The sequence below is a fragment of the Hippopotamus amphibius genome, chromosome 8, assembly GCF_030028045.1.
Source record: "Hippopotamus amphibius kiboko isolate mHipAmp2 chromosome 8, mHipAmp2.hap2, whole genome shotgun sequence".
Classification (NCBI taxonomy): domain Eukaryota; kingdom Metazoa; phylum Chordata; class Mammalia; order Artiodactyla; family Hippopotamidae; genus Hippopotamus; species Hippopotamus amphibius.
In genome coordinates this window covers 10861462-10880483 of record NC_080193.1, presented here as the reverse complement: position 1 = coordinate 10880483, position 19022 = coordinate 10861462, and the positions used below count along the sequence as shown (strand labels likewise).

At 49.9% G+C, this 19022-nt stretch overlaps 1 protein-coding gene across 1 annotated transcript in view; it reads right to left on the bottom strand.

The window, feature by feature from the left end:
* GCN1 (GCN1 activator of EIF2AK4) overlaps window positions 1-19022 on the bottom strand; it is a 54827-nt gene that overhangs the window by 29323 nt on the left and 6482 nt on the right. The window contains exons 3-24 of the mRNA XM_057745107.1: window positions 17296-17359; window positions 16702-16833; window positions 16108-16216; window positions 13248-13346; window positions 13021-13155; window positions 12131-12199; window positions 11899-12007; window positions 11242-11316; window positions 10867-10995; window positions 10327-10377; window positions 9946-10044; window positions 9564-9737; window positions 7932-8084; window positions 6559-6651; window positions 4951-5026; window positions 4640-4799; window positions 3627-3816; window positions 3413-3537; window positions 2471-2649; window positions 2079-2172; window positions 807-920; window positions 496-694 (exon numbers count right to left, since the gene is read on the bottom strand). Of these exons, the coding sequence (XP_057601090.1) occupies window positions 496-694; window positions 807-920; window positions 2079-2172; window positions 2471-2649; window positions 3413-3537; window positions 3627-3816; window positions 4640-4799; window positions 4951-5026; window positions 6559-6651; window positions 7932-8084; window positions 9564-9737; window positions 9946-10044; window positions 10327-10377; window positions 10867-10995; window positions 11242-11316; window positions 11899-12007; window positions 12131-12199; window positions 13021-13155; window positions 13248-13346; window positions 16108-16216; window positions 16702-16833; window positions 17296-17359 (2628 nt within the window). The remainder of the gene's footprint in view (window positions 1-495; window positions 695-806; window positions 921-2078; window positions 2173-2470; window positions 2650-3412; window positions 3538-3626; window positions 3817-4639; window positions 4800-4950; window positions 5027-6558; window positions 6652-7931; window positions 8085-9563; window positions 9738-9945; window positions 10045-10326; window positions 10378-10866; window positions 10996-11241; window positions 11317-11898; window positions 12008-12130; window positions 12200-13020; window positions 13156-13247; window positions 13347-16107; window positions 16217-16701; window positions 16834-17295; window positions 17360-19022) is intronic.

The following is a 19022-nucleotide window of genomic DNA, read 5'->3' as shown; positions in this document are numbered from 1 at the left end:
GTTCTACCTGTACTGCCCAACTCCAGCCTGGTCCGTGGGAACATACCCTCCAGGCTCAAGGTATGTTCACCCAAAAGGTCATTAAACAACCCACAAAGCGAGGCCACCACAATTCCCAGCCAAACCACCTGGTCTTTGTTTCTCCAGAGCCAACAGAAAGCTAAAGGCCACAGAGACCTCTGGTCATCCACACGTGGCTGCTCAGAAGCTCTGGGCTACACGGACAGGCCACGTGGCACCAAACCACCCCTCTGCCACTGAACTTAAAACTGCTATAGAAAGATCACCGACTAGCATCTAAAACTTGGTCCTCAGAGTGAAGGTTCAGCAGACGTAAAACGGGAGAGAGAAGGCGGCACTATGTGCTAAGGATATGCAGCTCGAGGCGCCCGAGGCTGCACCCACAAGGACACAAGTTAGCAGTCACTGCGGGCCTCCCCACCCACCCCCATCCTGCCCCAGGGCCAAGCCCACAGCCAGCCAAGGAGGACTAACCCAAAGCCTTGAGCCTAGGGGGCATGACACAGGCAGCCAAGGACAGGAAAGGGTTCTTGATCCTGGGAGCAGCCAAAGGAGATTTCAGCAAGGGCAGGAAAGAGTCGACCAGGACAGGGATGTACTGGGTCAGGCCAGACGGGTTCTTGGCCAGGATGGTGTCCAGCAGTCCTAGCGCCACCTCCAGCTCACCATCCAGCTGTAAGCAGAGTCACACCAGGAGGCCCATCAGCGGGGCCCTGCCCCACGACAGCGAGGAGCGGGCGGCCCAGCACTCACTGCGCAGGCGTGTGGTGGCAGCAACTGCTTACCTCCTGCAGCCGCCTCCGGACCTGCGCCTCCTTGTCCAGCTGGGCCTGCAGCATCTCCTTCTGTTTGCTGGTCAGCTGCACCTCCTCTTTTATGCCCTTCTTCTTCTTTATCTCCTGAAGGGAACAAGCAAAGCGATTCCATCTCCAGGGAACAGATTTTCCTCCCTCTCACCAAGCAGGGTGAGCTCAGCTCCACAATCAGCACCAGGACAGCTCCAACTCTGTGACCTGGGCCCCCAAACTTGCCATGTGGCCTCTCCCACCTCCCACAAGTCCACAGCCACCTTGTTTCTACAGAGAGTAGTAGAAAGGAGATTTCTTGCCAGATTCTCTATAAACAAACATAAGAAGGGCCTTTATATGTTAGAGAAATGAAAAGTCCCTCCAGGTGCTGAAAGGGTATGGTAGCCACGCAGCTTCAGAATCCTAACCTCAGCCTCCCTTCCTGCGAGCCTCCCCTTCTGCCAGCCTGCAGACACTCTCTTCCAGTATAAGCTGAAGCCTCGCAAAGGCTGAGAGCATTCATTCACTTGGTAAGTATTTACTGAGCACCTACATGGTGCCAGGCACCGTCCTAGATGCTGGGGAGGCCGTGAGAACAAAACCGAGTCTCTGCCTTCACAGAGATCATGATCTAGTGGGTGCAGGTAGACAATGAACAGGTAAACAGATGCATAAACAAGGTGACTACAGATCATAACAAATGCTATGGAAGGAGTAACTATGACACAGCAAATGAGAAGAGGGTCAGGGTCTACTCTGGATAGAGTGGGCAGAGGGGGCACCTCTCTGCGACGGGGACATGTGGGCAGAGATGTGGAAGACAAGAACCCAGCCTCGTAAAGACTGAGGGAGGAAAAAAAAAGACCAAGGGAGGCGCAAAGGCTCTGAGACAGGAAAGAGCCCTGCGTGCTTTGCGCCTCTCAGAACCAGTTCTGTCACCGCTCAATACAGCACGAACCACGATGCCCCGGTAGCTACACTGCACCAGGCCCTGTGCCTACTGTCAGGAAGACAGAAGGGCCCCGGCCTTCCTGGAGCTGGTGGCACAGGCACAGAATCAAGCAACACCGCTTAGCAGAAGAAATACATGGACCTCTGCCAGCGGAAAGAAAAATGTCTTCCTTGAGTTGAGGGTGGAGAAAGCTACCAAGAAAGGGTAGACAGAGTGTGGCAGGAGGACCCAGGATGAGTGGGGAGGTCGGAGGATGGGTCAGGATGACCCAAAGGACAACCTGAGGCCACCCGTGTGCCAGGCCTCCATGTACCCACCTCCTTCAGCTCCAGCTCGATGATCTGCTCCTTGAAGGAGTAAGCTTTGTTCTCTCGCTTCATGTTGGCCTTTTTTATGCTGTCCTGCTGGGCACTGCAACACCAGAGCAGGTGATCAGCCAGGTTCAAAAGAGCCACCAGGCCCTTCAGCTTCCCTCCAGCCATGACATCCCAAGCAGCTCTTAAGTCTCGTGCACCAGGAAGGTGCTGGACACTCCACGTGCTCTTGTATCCCCAAGCCTAAGCACTGTGCCTGGAACACAGCAAGCCCTCCCTCAATGAACAGATAGTTTCATTTATTCCTCACGAGACCCTACGGAGGACACACAGTCTCCATCTTACAGGCAAGAAAACTAAGGCTGGGGGCAGCTAAGCCCACGAGCGGGGCTCACCTCTGGATGATGGATTTGTCATACAGCTCCCCGGCAGGGGTCTGCATGATAGCAAACTCCTCCCGCGTCACCTGGCACAGCGCTGGGTTCTGCACAGAGGCGGTGATGGTGCTGATGAGCTGCGGGAGGACCCGGTCTGGGGACAGGATGGAGAGGGAGCCCATGGCATTCATGGAAGACTGCCAGACAAACAAAGACACAGTCAGTGTGCACCACGGCTGGCACTAGAGGGGGTCCTGCCACGCCTAAACGCCCCAGGCTATTGGCTCCCATTCTTGCCACTGCTGCTCTTTCTGAGCACTGCCTGCTGAAGTGGACAGCGACAGTGTGTGCCTGCCTTCTCAGCAAGTTGCACCCATCTGGTACTAGCACCCTGATTTGGAGGACACATTCCTCTCCCAATCTCAACCTCTGTGGTTCAGCTGGAGCTGCCCCCGCCTGCTCCAGAGGTGGGCACGTGACGAGACCAGAAGGATGGGCCCAAGAGAGCACAAGCCTCAAGTCAGGTCAACCAGGGCAGTAAGACCCCATGCCAGCTGAAATGATTGCAAAATGCAAGCTTTTCCCACTGGAGCTGAGGGGAGACAAGATGTAAGCCTGGAACAGCTACCCTGCTATCAAAAAGGGGAGACTGAGAATGCAGCCCATACCATGTAAAGCAGAGATGAGACACAGATGGATGAGACAGAGAGACGGACAGAGAGCAAGAGACGCACCACCTACAAGGTCCTGAGGACATCTGAGTCCCTGTCCAGTAACATCCTGGGACCTACTAGTTAGATGAGGGAACCAGCAAGTTCCCTCCGGTGCTCAAACTAGTTTGCATTTTCTGCCACTTGCAACCCAAGGGTCCAACCCACTTTTCACCACACCTTCACCTGTTTCTCTGAATCTTCCGTCTGTGCTCTGACCTGAGACCAGAACCAGCTCACATGCAATTACCTGGTTCAGGGGGCTCTGTGTGGTGATCCTGGGAATGATCTGATCCAGATGCCTGGTAATGAAGGCTTCCGGATCGATCTTCATCCTGGCAAGAAGGGCTGGCCAGAGGCCAGACTGCACAGCCACTGAAGGGAAGGGAGCTCTTTGAGGCCTTCTGCCCGCCTGCTCTTACAACAGAGGGCCCGTCCCTCCCACACCCGCCCCAGCTGCAGACCTAAGGAAGGGTGGTGGGAGATGATCAGCATCTCCTGGGCCAGCTGCTCTGTGCTGGTGATGTCACCTTCTAGCCCTGGCACCCCAGAGATGACGCACAGAGCCTCCTGCAGGACCCGAGGCGGCACGTAGGCCTTGCCTGCCTCAGTCACCTCCCCAGCGTCGGTCACCAGAGCCTCTAAGGGCAGCACCTGTGGGGAGACAACACATGAGCCCCCACTGCTCAGAGCCCTGTACAGACCTGGCACACAGGAGATGAAGATGCCAGGGATGCAGCTGCCTCTCATTCACGGTGTTCTCTGGGCTCCCTGCTGGCGTGGAGACTGATGCCCAGCACCCTGCATTGGGACCCACAGGTTATAAGATGGGCCTGGGAGGAAGCACCTATGGCTCTGCACCTAAAACAGCCCACGGGGTAAAGAAGGCAACAGAAACTGGTTCAGGGGACCTAGCCTAAGACTGCAAGTTGGTCACTGGCCCACATCCCTCAAGCAGGCTTAGGGAGGGAGGGAAGCAGTGAAACAGGGCACAAAGAGCACTGAAATTAGGAGCCAGGTCTTGGGAGTCAACTCCTAGTTCTGTCACCTGCCGCCTGGGAGACCCTGAGCAAGTCATTTAAGCTGCCGGAACCCTGGATAACTCACATAAAATAAGCGTAGTAAGCCTGTCGGCCTTTTAAAGGCATTGTGAAAAACTAAAAGGGACAATGTGTAGAAAGTGCTTTAAAAATTATAAAGTACGTTAAAAACAAAGTGTTTTTCCATTACTGAAGAATAAAAAGGTTGAGCTACATGTCATAAAACCTGGGAAGAAAGAAAAGCATCTGAAAAGGAAAAGGAATTATATGAAACAAGGTGTTACCCAAACTCCAGGGCAGGACAAAAGATTCTGGCATCCCACAGAGCCTGAGTGAGTAAGAACAGCCCAGGAGCAGTCTAGTTAAAATCCCACAGTATAAACAGGGTCAGCTAAGGGGGTCTGCGAGCCCCAGTTCTGGAGTGCAGATGCCCTGACCTTGTGAGAACTGAGGACAGTCTTCAGCTCCTCCAGGAGGCCATACGCCAGCTTGAAGCCCCCAAGAGAGGACAGCAGCTTCCGAACCGTCTGCTGGGCCTGCCTGCGCACATGCCAGGTGCGGCTCAGGAGCACCGCCACCAGAGCCCGGTGGTACTGCCTGCAGCACAGGGACAAAGTGTCCTGGGGGAAGGCCGGGCACGCGGCTCTCCACAGCCAGCCTCCCACCCGTCACACACTGCTGCGTCTCAGGCTCCCACCAGGGTTTGCGTCACCTAGCCCAAGGGGAAAGGTAAACGAGCCCCACGTACTGAACTCTGTTGCCTGTGAATCTCTGTGGATGGTCAAGGAACAGTCTCTCCGTCAGATGCAACACGGTACACAGGGCTGGGAGGGGAGAGAAACAGCACAAGTGTTTTTAAAATAGAGAACACATCTGGAAAGAACTGGGAAGAACTGGAAAATGAACACCAAAATGTAAAGGTAAAATTACAGTTCACTTGAATTTTTTTTTTAACTTTTTACTTTATATTGGAATATAGTTGATTAACAATGCTGTGTTAGTTTCAGGTGTACAGCAAAGTGATTCAGTTATACATATACATGTATTTACTGAATTTTCTTTTTTGCTAACTGCACACGTATATTTTGGAACAAGCAAAAGTATACATTTTCTTTTAATTAAAAATTATAACAACAAGGTCCTACTGTATAGCTTAGGGAACTATATTCAATATCCTGTGATAAAACATAATGGAAAAGAACATGAAAAAGAATGTATATATATACATAATGAATCACTGTGCTGTACAGCAGAAATTAACACAACATTGTAAATCCAACTATACTTCAATAAAATAATTTTTTTTTTAATTACCATGCGGTTCCAGAAAAGAATGAGAGCACTCATTACATACTGACATGAAAGGATTTCCAAATCTAGACAGCACAATGCATATAGTAGGCATGTTACCATTTGTGTAAAAAAGGCAGAAAACTGACACATAGGATATTTATTGGTATAAATTTACCACATCAAAGATACACAAGAAGCTGATAAAATTGGTTCTCCATGGCCAGGGACACTGGGCGGCTGGAGACCAAAGCAAGGGTATAATGTTCAGTGTAGACTCTCTTGGGTCTTTTATTTTTGTATTATTTGAATATATTTCCTATTCAAAAACTAGCTAAATATTTATTTATTTAGTTAGTTGTGCCAGGTCTTAGTTTGCAGCAGGTGGGCTCCTTAGTTGCGGCATGCATGTGAGATCTAGTTCCCTAACCAGGGATCTAACCCAGGCCCCCTGCATTGGGAGCTCAGAGTCTTAACCACTGCACCACTAGGGAAGTCCCTAGCTAAACACCTTTTAAACATCAGGAAGTAACTAACAGTTGTAGCTCATTAATAGAATGTTGTGATTTGTGAGTCAAAATACTTTTTGAATCACCAATTAGCGGCAGATACTTCTAAGGCAACCTAGAATTTTAAACACACACTTAAAGATCAACTGTTCCTTCTCTGCCAAGACAGAAACCAGTGGTTTTTCTATCTCCTGATGGGGGAGTGGAGCCAGCCACACTTCACCAGAGCTTCTCAGCTGCCTCTTAACATAAGAAAATCTCTGAGACAGTACCAATTACCCAATCAGCTATAATTACACCTAATATCACAGCTCCACAACTATTAGTGCTCTGTCTCTACAAATCTCCCACCTCCCTCCCATTTCCCTAGTCTTCCACACCGCACAGGAATAAATTCATTCCCACGAAAGCTGAGCTATTGGCCAGATCACTCTGCTCCAGGCTTTTGCTGAGCTGTCTGGTCAAAACAGCAGGCAGTCAGGGAAGGATCCTCTCTGAAGACCCACCAGAGAGACTCAGCCCCAAACTCAACTCCAACTAAGCGGGCAGTGACTCACCATCCTCTGAAGCCATAAGCAGGAATTTCTCAGAAGTAAAAACCTGCTTCTTCTCATCCAAAATTAGCTGCCAGAAACTGCTCAGTTTGGCCTCTGCAAGAAACAAAAGGTCATTCTGCCGCACAGCTCACCACATAGAGGGCTGGTCCCCGCCATGCAGAGGCTGCTGGGGCTGGCTCTGCTGACAGACCCTCCTCCGCTGCAGCAGGCAGGAGTGCTCCCCTGGCAGGCATGGGTCACTCCCAGACTCACTGTTTTCCCGTTCTGAGAGCTAACCAGTCCTCCTGGTAGCATCACCTATATGCAAACCTGAGGTGGTTCTCTGCTGCCCCCAAGAGCCCAGACGAGCTGCTTCCCACCTGGAATTCCTATCTGCTCCAGGTGCCATGCTGAACTACTTGAGGTCCAACTGCGGTGCTTTCCCTGACCTTCCCTGGTCTGAACTCACACTGGGCTGTTCCCCTTTCAGCTAGTGAAACCCTTCTAGCCTGCAGGACCCTAGTTCAAATGCTCCCTCCTTCATGAAGCCTTTGCTGACACCCAACCCCTAAACTAAAAGCAATCCCTCCTTCAAAACTGCTCTTAGGCCACACTTTGCCTTAAACAACAGATAATTTTTGCATATCCTCTCTCCCGCTAGAGTAAAACAGCTTAAAATTTGCTGAAGCAGGGTCATGTTCACTTCTGCCTCCCTGCCGCAGAAGCAGCCCAGTGGCTTGGCATGTACTCAGATGGCACACAGTAACAGGTGAAAAAAGCTGACTCCATTTCTAACCACAAGAGTAAGTTCAGCCATGTCTGCGTGCAGAATAGGAGGCAGACTACACAGGCACAGAATACCACGTAGCCACAAAAAAAAGGAAAGCTCTTTTTGTTGTACTGGTTTGGAATCTTTTCCAAGATGTGTTCAGTACATAATATGGCATGTACAGGATGTTACCCAGCGCATTTGGGCAATTACGCATTGACCACCTCTGGACATGAAATTGGTAATACTAATCCAAGGAGGGAAACTTAGTGGCTGGAAGACGGGCTGGTAAGGGGAAGCTTTTCATGTTAGGCCCTACGACTATATAACCAATTAAAGACAAAGTCCCACTTATCATCTGCAGGGATAAGCCTCAGGGCTGCACTGTGCAATGGGAGTGCAGCCAGGGGGCTCTGTCACTGTCCTCCTTTGCCCTGTTGCTCCAGTGCTCAGGGATGGGGGCTTGTAGATAAAATCCATCCCAGCAGGTGACAAGTGTCCCCGAGGCGCAGCGTGGTAAGTGGCCAAGCTGATTCTGTAAAATTCTAAATATCAAGGCACTCCTCCCAAGGACTCTGAAAGAGGCCCTTGTATGCTAGCATCCCGGACATCTCTGGACTCTTACCAGCCTGTGAGTCAGCCATCGAAAGCTTCGAGAGCAGCAAGGCAGCGGCGACCCCTTCGGTGACTATGGGAACCTGAGTGCTTTGGGAGACTGCCTTCTCTACTGTCTGGATGAGCAAGGGCAACAAGTCCAGGGCCTGCAACAGTGTGTCACCTGTGGAGACAGGACCAGCACCTTACAGAACACCCCTATCACGAGAATGGTAAGATTACCTGAGAAAGGAGTTATTTACCCATGTCTAAACTGGCTAACACCTTTGGTTACCTTTCAAATATCTCGAAGAAGTGGAATTAGAATCTAGGGCTTAAATCAAACTCTATAACCATAAAGCTAGAGCTAGATGGTTCCTTACTAGTCCAATCCAGCTATTCACTTAATGGATAAGGAAATAGAGCAAAAGAGGTGAAGACAGTTGCCCAAGGCCACACAGCTGGTTGAGGGAGAGCCAGGGCAAACCTCAAGTTGACCAATTTCACTGTGGGGCTCTTTTCCCACACCAGGCAACCTCCGGACCCAAATCCAAAAACCAGAACCAATCCGCTGACCAATGAACTAAACTCTATTTAAAAAAAAAAAAAAAAAGGAGAAACCTACCAAAACTATAGCTAAACCCATGTTTTCTTTTTTTTTTTAATTAATTATTTATTCATTTTGGCTGCGCTGGGTCTTTGTTGTGGCACACAGGCTTCTCTAGTTGTGGCAAGTGGGCTTAGTTGCAGTATGTGGGATCCTAGTTTCCCAATCAGGGATCGTACCCAGGCCCCCTGCATTGGGAGTGCTGAATCTTAACCACTGGACCACCAGTGAAGACCCAATCCATGTTTTCTTAATCACTAAACTGGTATGTCAGAATATTTCACAATGAAAAAAGTATTTCATTCGGATGATGCCATGGACTTGAACCCAAAAAATGTGTATTTTAAAGGTTTATTTTATGTTTGTCTTTAAAGTATTGAGCAGAACTAGCTCAAGCTAAAGAGACTAGGTTAAACCCAGACTTGGCTATTTAAAATCAAGATAAAAATCAAGTTCGATCAGTGCAGCAAATCTGCAAGTACAGACACTGTACCAAAGAGGGTCACCTCTCTAGAGGCAGCTTTGGAATCTCCCAGACAGTTCTTTAAACACAATCATCTTAAGTTTAAACTTTAAGTGAAATACGAGCCCATCTCAATATTAGAGATTTTTACCTTGGGGATCAAGCTCCTACACAGACTTGAAGTTTCCTCCTGCTGTGCTTGGGAAGGAGGTAGATGCCCACGCCCATATGACAGGTCTGTCAGCGCTGAAGTGAGGGCAGTGGCTGTTTCTAACAGGTCCAGTGTAAAGCTTGCATAATTTACATCTTATAAATCACTCTTATCAAAATCACTTCTCCATGATTTCAGAAAATGGAGTGACAGGTTCTGGTTATGAGCCTCTCCGAATAAAGCTTTGTATTCTGAAGGTCTGATAAGGGGCAGAAGCCAGAATCTGTTGTGAAGACTGGGCTCTGATCCTAGGCTTTCTGGATGACTAAGCTTGATGCTCCCAGCGGCTTAGGGGGAAATGATGCAAAAAAAGCTGGACTGAAAGGGAAAGCCTGGAATGGTGACGATGCCCTCTGTCACCACTGTGGGGGAAGCATCTCACCTCGGAAGCAGACCAACATGCACTGCAGGTAGGCATGCCTCACTGCAGAGGTGGAGGTTTTAAGGCTGAAGGCCTTCTTGAACCATTCAGTGAGCTTCTTGGGCACTTCCGTGGTGAACCGGTTACACCAGAGAGCCAGGACAGAGACCGCATGCACCAAGGTGCCTTCGTGAACTAGGGCAAGAAGCAGATGTCCAGTCAGCCCGATGTCACATCACTGCCAGCTGCACGTGAAAGCAGGTAGGAGTAAAGGGAGAGGAAGCAGGGATGCTTCAGGGAGAGGAAGCAGAGCCTTCAGAAGGGGTTCACGGCAGGTCCAACTGTGAAAACCAGGGTCAAGGATGGGTCCAGGCTGCACCCTCACCATGGTGCACAGAATTACCTTCTTGCAGGAGGAATGGGATGAACAGCTCAGCCACGGTCCCACTCAGGACTTGACTGGAAGGCCCAGACACCACGTGATGACTGACACTCCCGATCCCTGGAAGGCAGGGGGTTCGCTGCTCAGCCCCTCGTCAGCACAAAACTGCCAACACACCAGTCTTCCTGTCGCCCCCCACCTCCCCAGCGGCCACGCCTCTCCTCTGGCCATCACTGACCCTCTCTCAACCCCCTGTCAGACGTCCTGCCTTTTACAGGAGCCAGGCTGGGATGTCCAAGACTGTCAGAGGTGTCAAGATCCAGCGGACTCACCTTACGTCACCAGTTACGTTACCCCTCATCTACTACTACACTCCCCACTACCCGTGGAGAAATTCTGTACCTGAGAGGACGCTCATCTTCTGGGCTACAATAGTTAGTTTTCCCTCCGAGCCTGAGAGGAGAGACAGCAAAGATTCAAAATATACATCTGCCATATTTCACAAAGGGCTGAATAAGGTAGCTGTGTATATGACATCAAGATATGGTTTCTGATTCCAGAAGCAGCCTTTCTATTGTGAAGCTGGGCTTAAAATCACACTTAATGACTTTTTCTTTCTGACTAAAGAAGTAAATAATATGTTCTTGCAGAAAATGTGACAAAAAGAAAAGATATAAAGAACAACATCTAAAAATCACCCATGTTCCCACTACCTAAAAATATTATTAACATTCTGGTGGATCTCCCTCTATTTTTACCCCTTTGCACACAATGTCTATACTTAAAACTGAGATCACCCCCATCGATAGTGCTCTGCACGTGCTTCTGTTCACATTCTCGTCACAAGCAGACTCAGAGCACCAAGCCCCATCAGGCCCCATGGCCCAGGGAGTGCCGGAGGCCACACCTTGGCCATCCCCGTGCCTGGGAAGGCCTGCCCACCTCCGAGGATAGCAAACAGGTGCCTGGCCAGGGCTTCCATCGCCGAGGAGTCACTGCACTGGCGGGCCAGGTTCCGCAGCGCCAGCACGGCTTCGTCCATCAGGCGGGGGCTGTTGGACTTCAGCTGACCTGGACACGGAGAGCCGCTGCTCAGAAGCTGCCGAGAGCCGAGCAGCCAGGCTCTCATCTTTGTTTTCCCAACTCTTTAATCCTGGCTCTGTGTCCGCATTTTAAAGGATCTTAGGAAAGAAACTATGCAACTGTAGTTTACTTCTAAACTGAGCTGTTTCCTACCCCTTTTTCTACAATAATTGGCACAAGTACAACCACAACCCAAGGTGCCATTCCAGGGGCTGGGAGGGGCGGGACACTCACCAGCCAGTCCTTTCACGATGTCCAGGGCATACTGGCTGAGATCGAGAGTCACGGATGCCAACAGACTGGAGATAGCTGAGGGGGACAGAAAGCACGCACCATGTCAGCCTCTGGGGGAAATGCCCGCTTCTGCCGGAATCCCCATGCTGTCCAGCCACGTAGAACGTGACCACTCTTCCTCTCCACATGGTCACTCGGTAGTCACACTTTTGTCCCACAGCTCTGCTGTAGAGCTGTTCACTGCCCCATCCCAACTGGCAAAACACTGCCCCTCCGACATTCCACCCACACCTCTTACCAAGATAAAAAGGGACAGAGACTCAGCTCTCATATCCCATGGTTTCAAGTGCCACCTCCACACCAAGGTCAACCTATCTAGAACAAAGGTTCTTAATCTGGTTTCCAGAAGGTTCTTAGACCTCTAAAAATCTATGCCATATTTTAAACGGGTATACTTTTGTGCATTCTTCCAGCAAGAGGGCCCATTACTTTCAACATACTCTTGAAAGGGCCCCGATCTCTCTCCCAAGGGCCCAATGGGGCAAACAGTGAATACACCTCCCCCTACCCCAAACCCTTCCTGTTGCCAAGTAGTGGGGATCCAGCTTATCAGGCAACTTCAACTCCCTCCCACCGTCCTGCATGCCAGCAACCTACTTTCAATAACATTCTCTGGACTCCTCAGTAAGGACTTCTGTATGGTGGGCAGTATGAGATCCTTAAACTCCGAGTGGGACATGTACCGGAGCAGAGGGGCACAGTTATCCTACAAAGAGAAAGGAGTCAAGTCCCCAGCACTCGTGGGAACAGACCAAGAATAAAGGATGGTTCTGAATCACAGAATTTAAGACGGGATTTGCCTGGGGAAGTAAGGGCCCCTCTCGCTCACCAACAGATGCTTCTGAGGCTTCACTTTGCTCATCAGAATGTTCTTCATATAAAAACCCAGCAGGGCACTCTAGGGATACAGAGACCTGGTTAGACCCTGACATTCTGAGATCCCTTTTGTGGGAATGCTTCTAAAAAATTCCCATCAGTGCCCCAAATATCCTGGTGTCAAGCATGGAGATCCCAGTGATCATGCCATTCGCCACCTAAAAGCCTTCCACAGTCTTCCGTGGCTCCTGGGATGAAGTCCAAGTCCTTGCATGGCTCACAGGCCTGCCTGCTACCTTCTCTCACCCCAGCACCCACGTGCCCCTCCAACTGCACTTCCTCCTCTATGTTCCTGCCCACACGCTGCTCCCTCTGCCCAAAATGCCCTTCCTCACCTCTTGTCCTTGTTAATGCCTATTCACCCTTTAAGTTCCTTCATTAGAGACAGTTCCCTGACCCACGGCCTAAGACAGCTCCCCGCCACAGAATATCACAGCCTCTTGCGCTTCTCCTCTGTAGCACTTCTCACAGAGATAACGAGATGACAATCTGTCTAACGGCAGCCTCCTCAGACTCAGTCCCGGCCGGGCAGGGATCACAGCCCCCTCACTCGCTGCTGCATCCCCAACACCTGGCACAGAGCTTGGCACAAGGCAGCTGCTCAGTGGTCGGGGAATAAACGGCTACATGAACAGACATATGACCATCCCACCCCACAGCTATGGCAGGATGCACCCCAAGACAGAACTGGAGGGGAAACTGTCCAACTACCCAAACTTCATACATCACTGCAAAAGGCCAGGGTCTCAGGTGAGAAAGCCAACAGACTTCAGATGAGGCCAGCATCTGGGGCCACCAGGGCAAAACAAGCGCGCCCTCTTTCCCTCCAGAGAGTCCACTTGCCTTGTGCTGATTGACCACGTCCATCTCTTTGTGGCTCGTGCAGAACTGCACCAGCAGCCCCAGCATGCCTGCATAGTTCTGGTTGGGTTCTAGGCTGAGAATGGCTGACAAGTACTGTTCCACCAGCCCCGGGTTCTGAAGAGGAACAGGTAAAGCAGGTGAATCAGACGGCAGTGGGGGTGGCGCAGAAGAAGCAATGCCCGCCACCCCCTGCTGCCTCCTGTCACCTCTTTCCACAGCTTGGTGAGCTTCTTCACAGCACCATCCACGGCATGCTTATGGGAGCCGCCTAGCACCTCCAGCAGGAGCAGGCACTGCACCTCCACCTGCAGGGACAGGGAGGCTCAGTTCTGCACGTAAAACAGGAGTGGAGGTCCCATGGCCCTCACAGCCTGCCCAAAACCTTCGTCAGGCCTGTCAGAACCTGAGGTCATCCCCGCCAGGCTTCTACCACCCGGCTCCAGCCAGATCCTCTTCCCTCCACCCCTTGCCCCTCCACTTAGCCTTGTCCTGGAATTATATCTGTTCACTCATGCACTTCATTAATAAGTATTTGTTGAGCACCTACTATGAGTCAGACAATGAAAACACGTGGATAATAAGACAGACATGGTCCTTGCTTTCATGCACCTCATACTCCAGAGTGAGAAAAAGATACTAAATAAACACACAAATGAATACATAATTCCAGCGAGGTAAGTGCCATGTGGAAAAAGGGTAAGCATCCTGTTTCATACACCTCTTTCATCTCCCTTGACTATTCCTCCATTAATTCCACAGGCAGTGAGCACTGACGAAATGGCAGGCACTGTGCTAGGCACTGTGAATACAGCAGTGAAGACGGATATGCTGATCCTGCCTGCGGGGAGCTCACTGTCCAACCCAGAGGGAAGCACATAATAGGTGCTCGATTAAAAAGCCTCACAGAGACTGTATGTACCATAAGCACCCAAGATCACTGGCGAGCACTGTGGACTGCCACCCTGAGAGAAAGGGCGTGCTTAAGAAGTCTTCCAAATTCCATTTGCATGTGTACAAAATTGCAGATGTACAGTTATTCATGGCAACATTTTTTATAATAAAAGACTAAACAACATAAATGGTCATCAACAGGGGACTAGTTATATATATTGTGGTACATCCACTCAAAGAGTTAGTAAACAGTCATAAAGAATGAGAAACTCTCTATATAATACTCTGCAACAAATTCTAAATTCAGTTAAAGAAAAAAACACAAGGTGAAAGAAAAAAGTTTGTGTGTATGCTACCATGTGTATAAAAAAGTCTATTTAGTCATATATACAAAGAACATCTCTACTACATAAGGAACTAGTAATAGTGGGGGACCAAGGTGGCTAGGGAAGGGGTGGGAAGGAAACTGGCATATGGTTCTACACTTGAATACTGAACAATTTGTTTGTTTTTTTTTAATTGAAACAGCTTTTTAAGCTTGCTGATATCATATTCAGGACTATATTGCTGTTCCTTCTTCCTGGAACATTCTAGCCCTTGATTTGGACATGGTTTGTTCTTTCACATCCTTTAGGTCTCTGCTCAAATGGTACCTCCTCCGAAGGTCTTCCTCCCACCATCACTGTCCACCCACTCTCTCCATCCTCCTGCCTGCTTTTCTGCTGTGCGACTCTACACCTTGTCGTTTATGTGTGGACTTGCTTGTGTCTTCCCTCTCACCAGGACTGAAAGCTATGAAACAGCAAGGTCCTCTCACCTGTCTCCTGCTTCAGCCTCAGCTCCTTGAACAGCACCCGGCACACAGCAGGCGCTCAACAAATACTTAAGTAACTGAATGAACTACAACCTATGTGTATAGTCAACATGAGCAACAACCAAAGGAAAAACCTAGATTCAAGACAGAGAAAAAACCACCATGGTCTCAAGCTCCTGATGCATCCTGTCCCATAAACACTACACTCCGGGGTTGACCCCTCCCACTCACTAGCGCACAAGCACGCTGACTTACCTTGGCCAAAGTTATGAGAATTCACTGGAGAAAGCCAATGAGGGAGGCTGTGATAAATCATCTTACAAGAAGGCCTTTTGGTAACAACAGAACCCACACGCTGAAGATAGGTTTCCAGCACATCCACTACCTGTGAGGTTTCAGTGTTCTTATCCTTCCATCAACTGCTGATGGCCAATCTATGGTCATCCCCAGAAGTGTGCTGGATAAGCTCCCAGGGATGAGGCCTCAATAAGTCTTACAAGCTGGTTGTGTCAGGTAGAGATGCTTATGGTTTGCTACTGCCGCTCCTCGTTTACCTGCACAGCCCTCTGTAAGTTTCGACAGCCCTTTCACACCTCTTCTGAGCCCCTCTTCAGCGCAACTCTTTGAGGTGGATGGGTGAGTGGTACTTTTTCCCCATTTTTGCTGCAATGGGAAATGGGCTCAGATATTAGGTATTTGGCTTAATATCACAGCCAAGAATCGAATCCGTACCAAAATCCTCAGACTCCTTTTTGTTAAACGGTAAGACCATTCCTCTTGCCCTCCACTAAACATATCTAGACATTCAAAAGAATCTCCCAACCTGGCCTACTGGGCCATCTCTAGTTAGCAGACATACTGAAAGGCAAGGCAGGGAATGTGGAAGAAGCAGGCATAGAATGCGAGGAGAGAATTTAAGGATCAAAGCACATGGCAAGAATTCCATTCCATTAGCCAGTTCAACACTGCAATCCAAACAAAGGGAAAGGAATGATTAGCCATAAAAAACCAAAATGATTTACACGATTTTCTGGTTTACTTGTTTTCTGGCTGTCTTCCCCATTCTGGGCTGTCACATCTTCCACACACGCCATGAAGGCAGGGACCATGTTTCTCTTGCTCATCACTGTATTCCCAGGGCCTAGCACCAGGCCTGACTCAAGAAAGCTCAAAGATATTTCATAAATAGATGAATGTGGTTATGCTGCCCTCACGGCCATCCACCAAAGTCACACACCTCAGGGTAACTCAAAGTGCCTGGTCACCTGGCACTAAGAGCACTGGCCAGAGAAGATGCTTAAACATGTCCCAACTATGTGCAGAGAGCTGATCGCACGACTCCAAAGCCCTGGGGAACCTACCAGTTTGTTCCAGATGTCTCCTTGCCGCTTGGCTCTCGAGGGAAAGACAATGCGCACCAGCAGGCAGGTCCAGGACAGGGCCAGCAAGGCGGCTGAGCCACTGCTCTTACTGAGAGGGGAGGGAAGGGGAGAGGCGAGGTCAGAGCAGCAGCCTCCATCTTGAGGACAAATGCTCACCCCAAGGCCCTGCCTGATATGTAAGACCCCCCACTAACCTACAACCAGACAGAACTGGAAACTTGTTCCCCACAAATCATCTGTGACAACTCAAGCAAGGAGTGCCTAACTCCCACCTCTCAGCACTCACAACTATAAAAGCTAAAGGATGGTTCCGCCCTTCAGTGCCTGGTGGGCATCTGGTTTCTCCTTAAAATGGCCTTGCTTCCACTGGTTTCCTAACTCTGATCCTCAGGAAAGCGGTTTCTCCACCGGGCCTGACATCCTGGCTTCTCCCTCCATTCAGGAGGCAGACTGCTGGCACCCCTCAGAGTTGTAAAGGGGAAAGAGGCAGGCATGTTCATACCTGTTCATCTGCACTGGGTCCTCCCGAGTAGGACTCCACCAACCCCCAATGGGCCACCCTTTACCTCTTACCTGGGAACACCTGCTTTGGAGCCAATGCCTGAAGACTGCAGAGAGTGCAGAAGGTTCTTAGCCGTGGCTTCTGGCTGGGCCTCAGCCAACTGCTGGATGGCTGCCTGCAGGGCCCTGCGCGAGGCTGCATCTCTAGGGGGAGGAATGAAGGGGAACATGTGGACTCAGGGCAGGGGGGCTTAGGCCAAGCCTGGTCTTTCTCAGGAAAATCAGACTGTACTGTATTCCAGTGGGTCATAGATGATGGGATTAGGAAGTAACTGGGTAAATCTACCTCATCCTAGAGTTCTGGAAGCAGCTAATAAGGGCAAATGAGCCTTGAGGCTGTGAGAGCTACATCTACTTTTATGGAACACTTACTATGGGCCTCAAACTAGGCCAAGTGACACGAACTTGACACTTACTAACAACCAGCTATGAGGTAGGTAAAAGCATCATCCCTATTCTGCAGATGAGGAAACTGAGGCACAGAGAGGTTCAGTAACTTGCCCAGGACCCAGACAGTCCGGCTTCAAAGCCTGGGCTCTAACCACTACCCTATACCACATTTCTGCACAAACTCCTCTGGACACTGGGCCATTGGTCGGGACTTGCCTGTATCGATGCAGAGTCAAGCAGAATAATTTGCAGAGGCCTTTCACTGCTCCCTCCGGCAGATCTAAAACCAAAGATTACACAGAGGTTAGTCAGTAAAAACTGCTTCCTGGGCATCTGCTTGAGCCTGGCATTCTGCTGACATCTCTGCCCACTGGAAACTCCCCATGCATTTGAGATAGAATTCCCAACAGGAAAAAGTAATGATAAAATAGGACTCTAGAGAAACATCTGGTACAGGAAGGCTCTCAGGCAGACATCTGTTAAGTGAATGAAGCTAAGGCAAGTGACCTCAAAATTTTTTTATGCTGTTGAGGGGAGGTGCCACAGTACTGGAACTGCTCCACTTCTTGATCCCGGTGCTGGCTACACGGCTGTGTTTAGTTGGTGATAATTCAATGAGCTGTTCACTAACGGTATGTGTACTTTTCTTTATGTACACTCTAATAAATGCTTTTAAAATATAGGAAAAAATTCAGTTCCCATGAGGGATCAGAAAAGGGGAGAACACCTATAACAGAGTGGTTTCTGATGGATTTAAGGACACAGAAGCTTGGCCTAACAGATAAGCAGGCTGTGGACAAATGGGAAGAGCAGTGTGCACGCTGAGTGGTGTTAATGTGAGCAGAAGTGCCCGGGACAAGAAGGCACAATGCCTGTGAAAGAGAAACTGGTGCATCTACAGCCAACCTGTGACGGGTTCCGCATGCCCGACTGAAGCCCACAGATAAAGCGGGGAGGGTCTGATGGGGGAAATGCAAGCTGAGTGTCAGACTGACCAGCGTGGGAGGCACCGAGAGCAGGAGGCCCACAAAGGGCTCGCACAGGGCCTCACACCTCAGGCAGGCGAATGAAAAAGGGGCAGGGTCCCAGCTCCCCCAGGGCCCTGAGCCTGGTATTGGCCCATCTGATTTGAGTCTATCTCAGTAACTGAGGAAAAAAGCGACTAGGGCGGGGAACAGGTTGTGGTTAAGAGAACAGTAGTAATAACAGCTAATAGACACAGGGTGTTGACCACAGCCAGGCATCGCGTCAGGCACCATCCCCACGTGTTCTCATTCACTCCTCAGTCTCACCCTGTGAGGGAGGCACTACTTGCTATCTCCACACTCAAAGCAAGGAGACAGGCTCACAGGTTAGGTAACCTGAGCCGGGTCCTGCAACCTGCAAGTGGCAGAGCCATGGCCGGAACGCGAAGCCCTTCATCTCTGACTCTGCACTAGAGGCCTGTGACTGGAAAGATCAGGCACAGCAGACATGGCCTCGGCGAGTCTCAGGCGTCAAGTACAGGGAGGCAGGACTGAGGAGAGCATCAGAGGCCTCAGGGCCAGGCTGGACTGAGCCAGGCTGACCATCCACGCATCCAGCATCCAGGGTTCAACAGCTTTGAGGAAGCCTTCAGCTCCTGAGCCTGGCGGAAAATACCTTACCCCACCTTTGAGGAACTCACCTGGTGACCTGCTACCCTAACAAAAGGAGAGGCCAGGATAGCTATCACTATGCACGACTCCTCCTTAGACTCAGAAAATTAGGAAATTGAAAACTAACCATTTCATGTGGGGATGTCCCCCAGTCAACTTGCACATCAAAGGCTACAAACATTTTGCAAATGTAATTCACCCTGAATGGTAGAATTTTAGGGTTACTAAAGAGTAAAATCACCCTGAAAAGGCCCTGAGTAGTTCATAAACTTCACCCATACATGTCAAACTCCTTACTCCACAAAA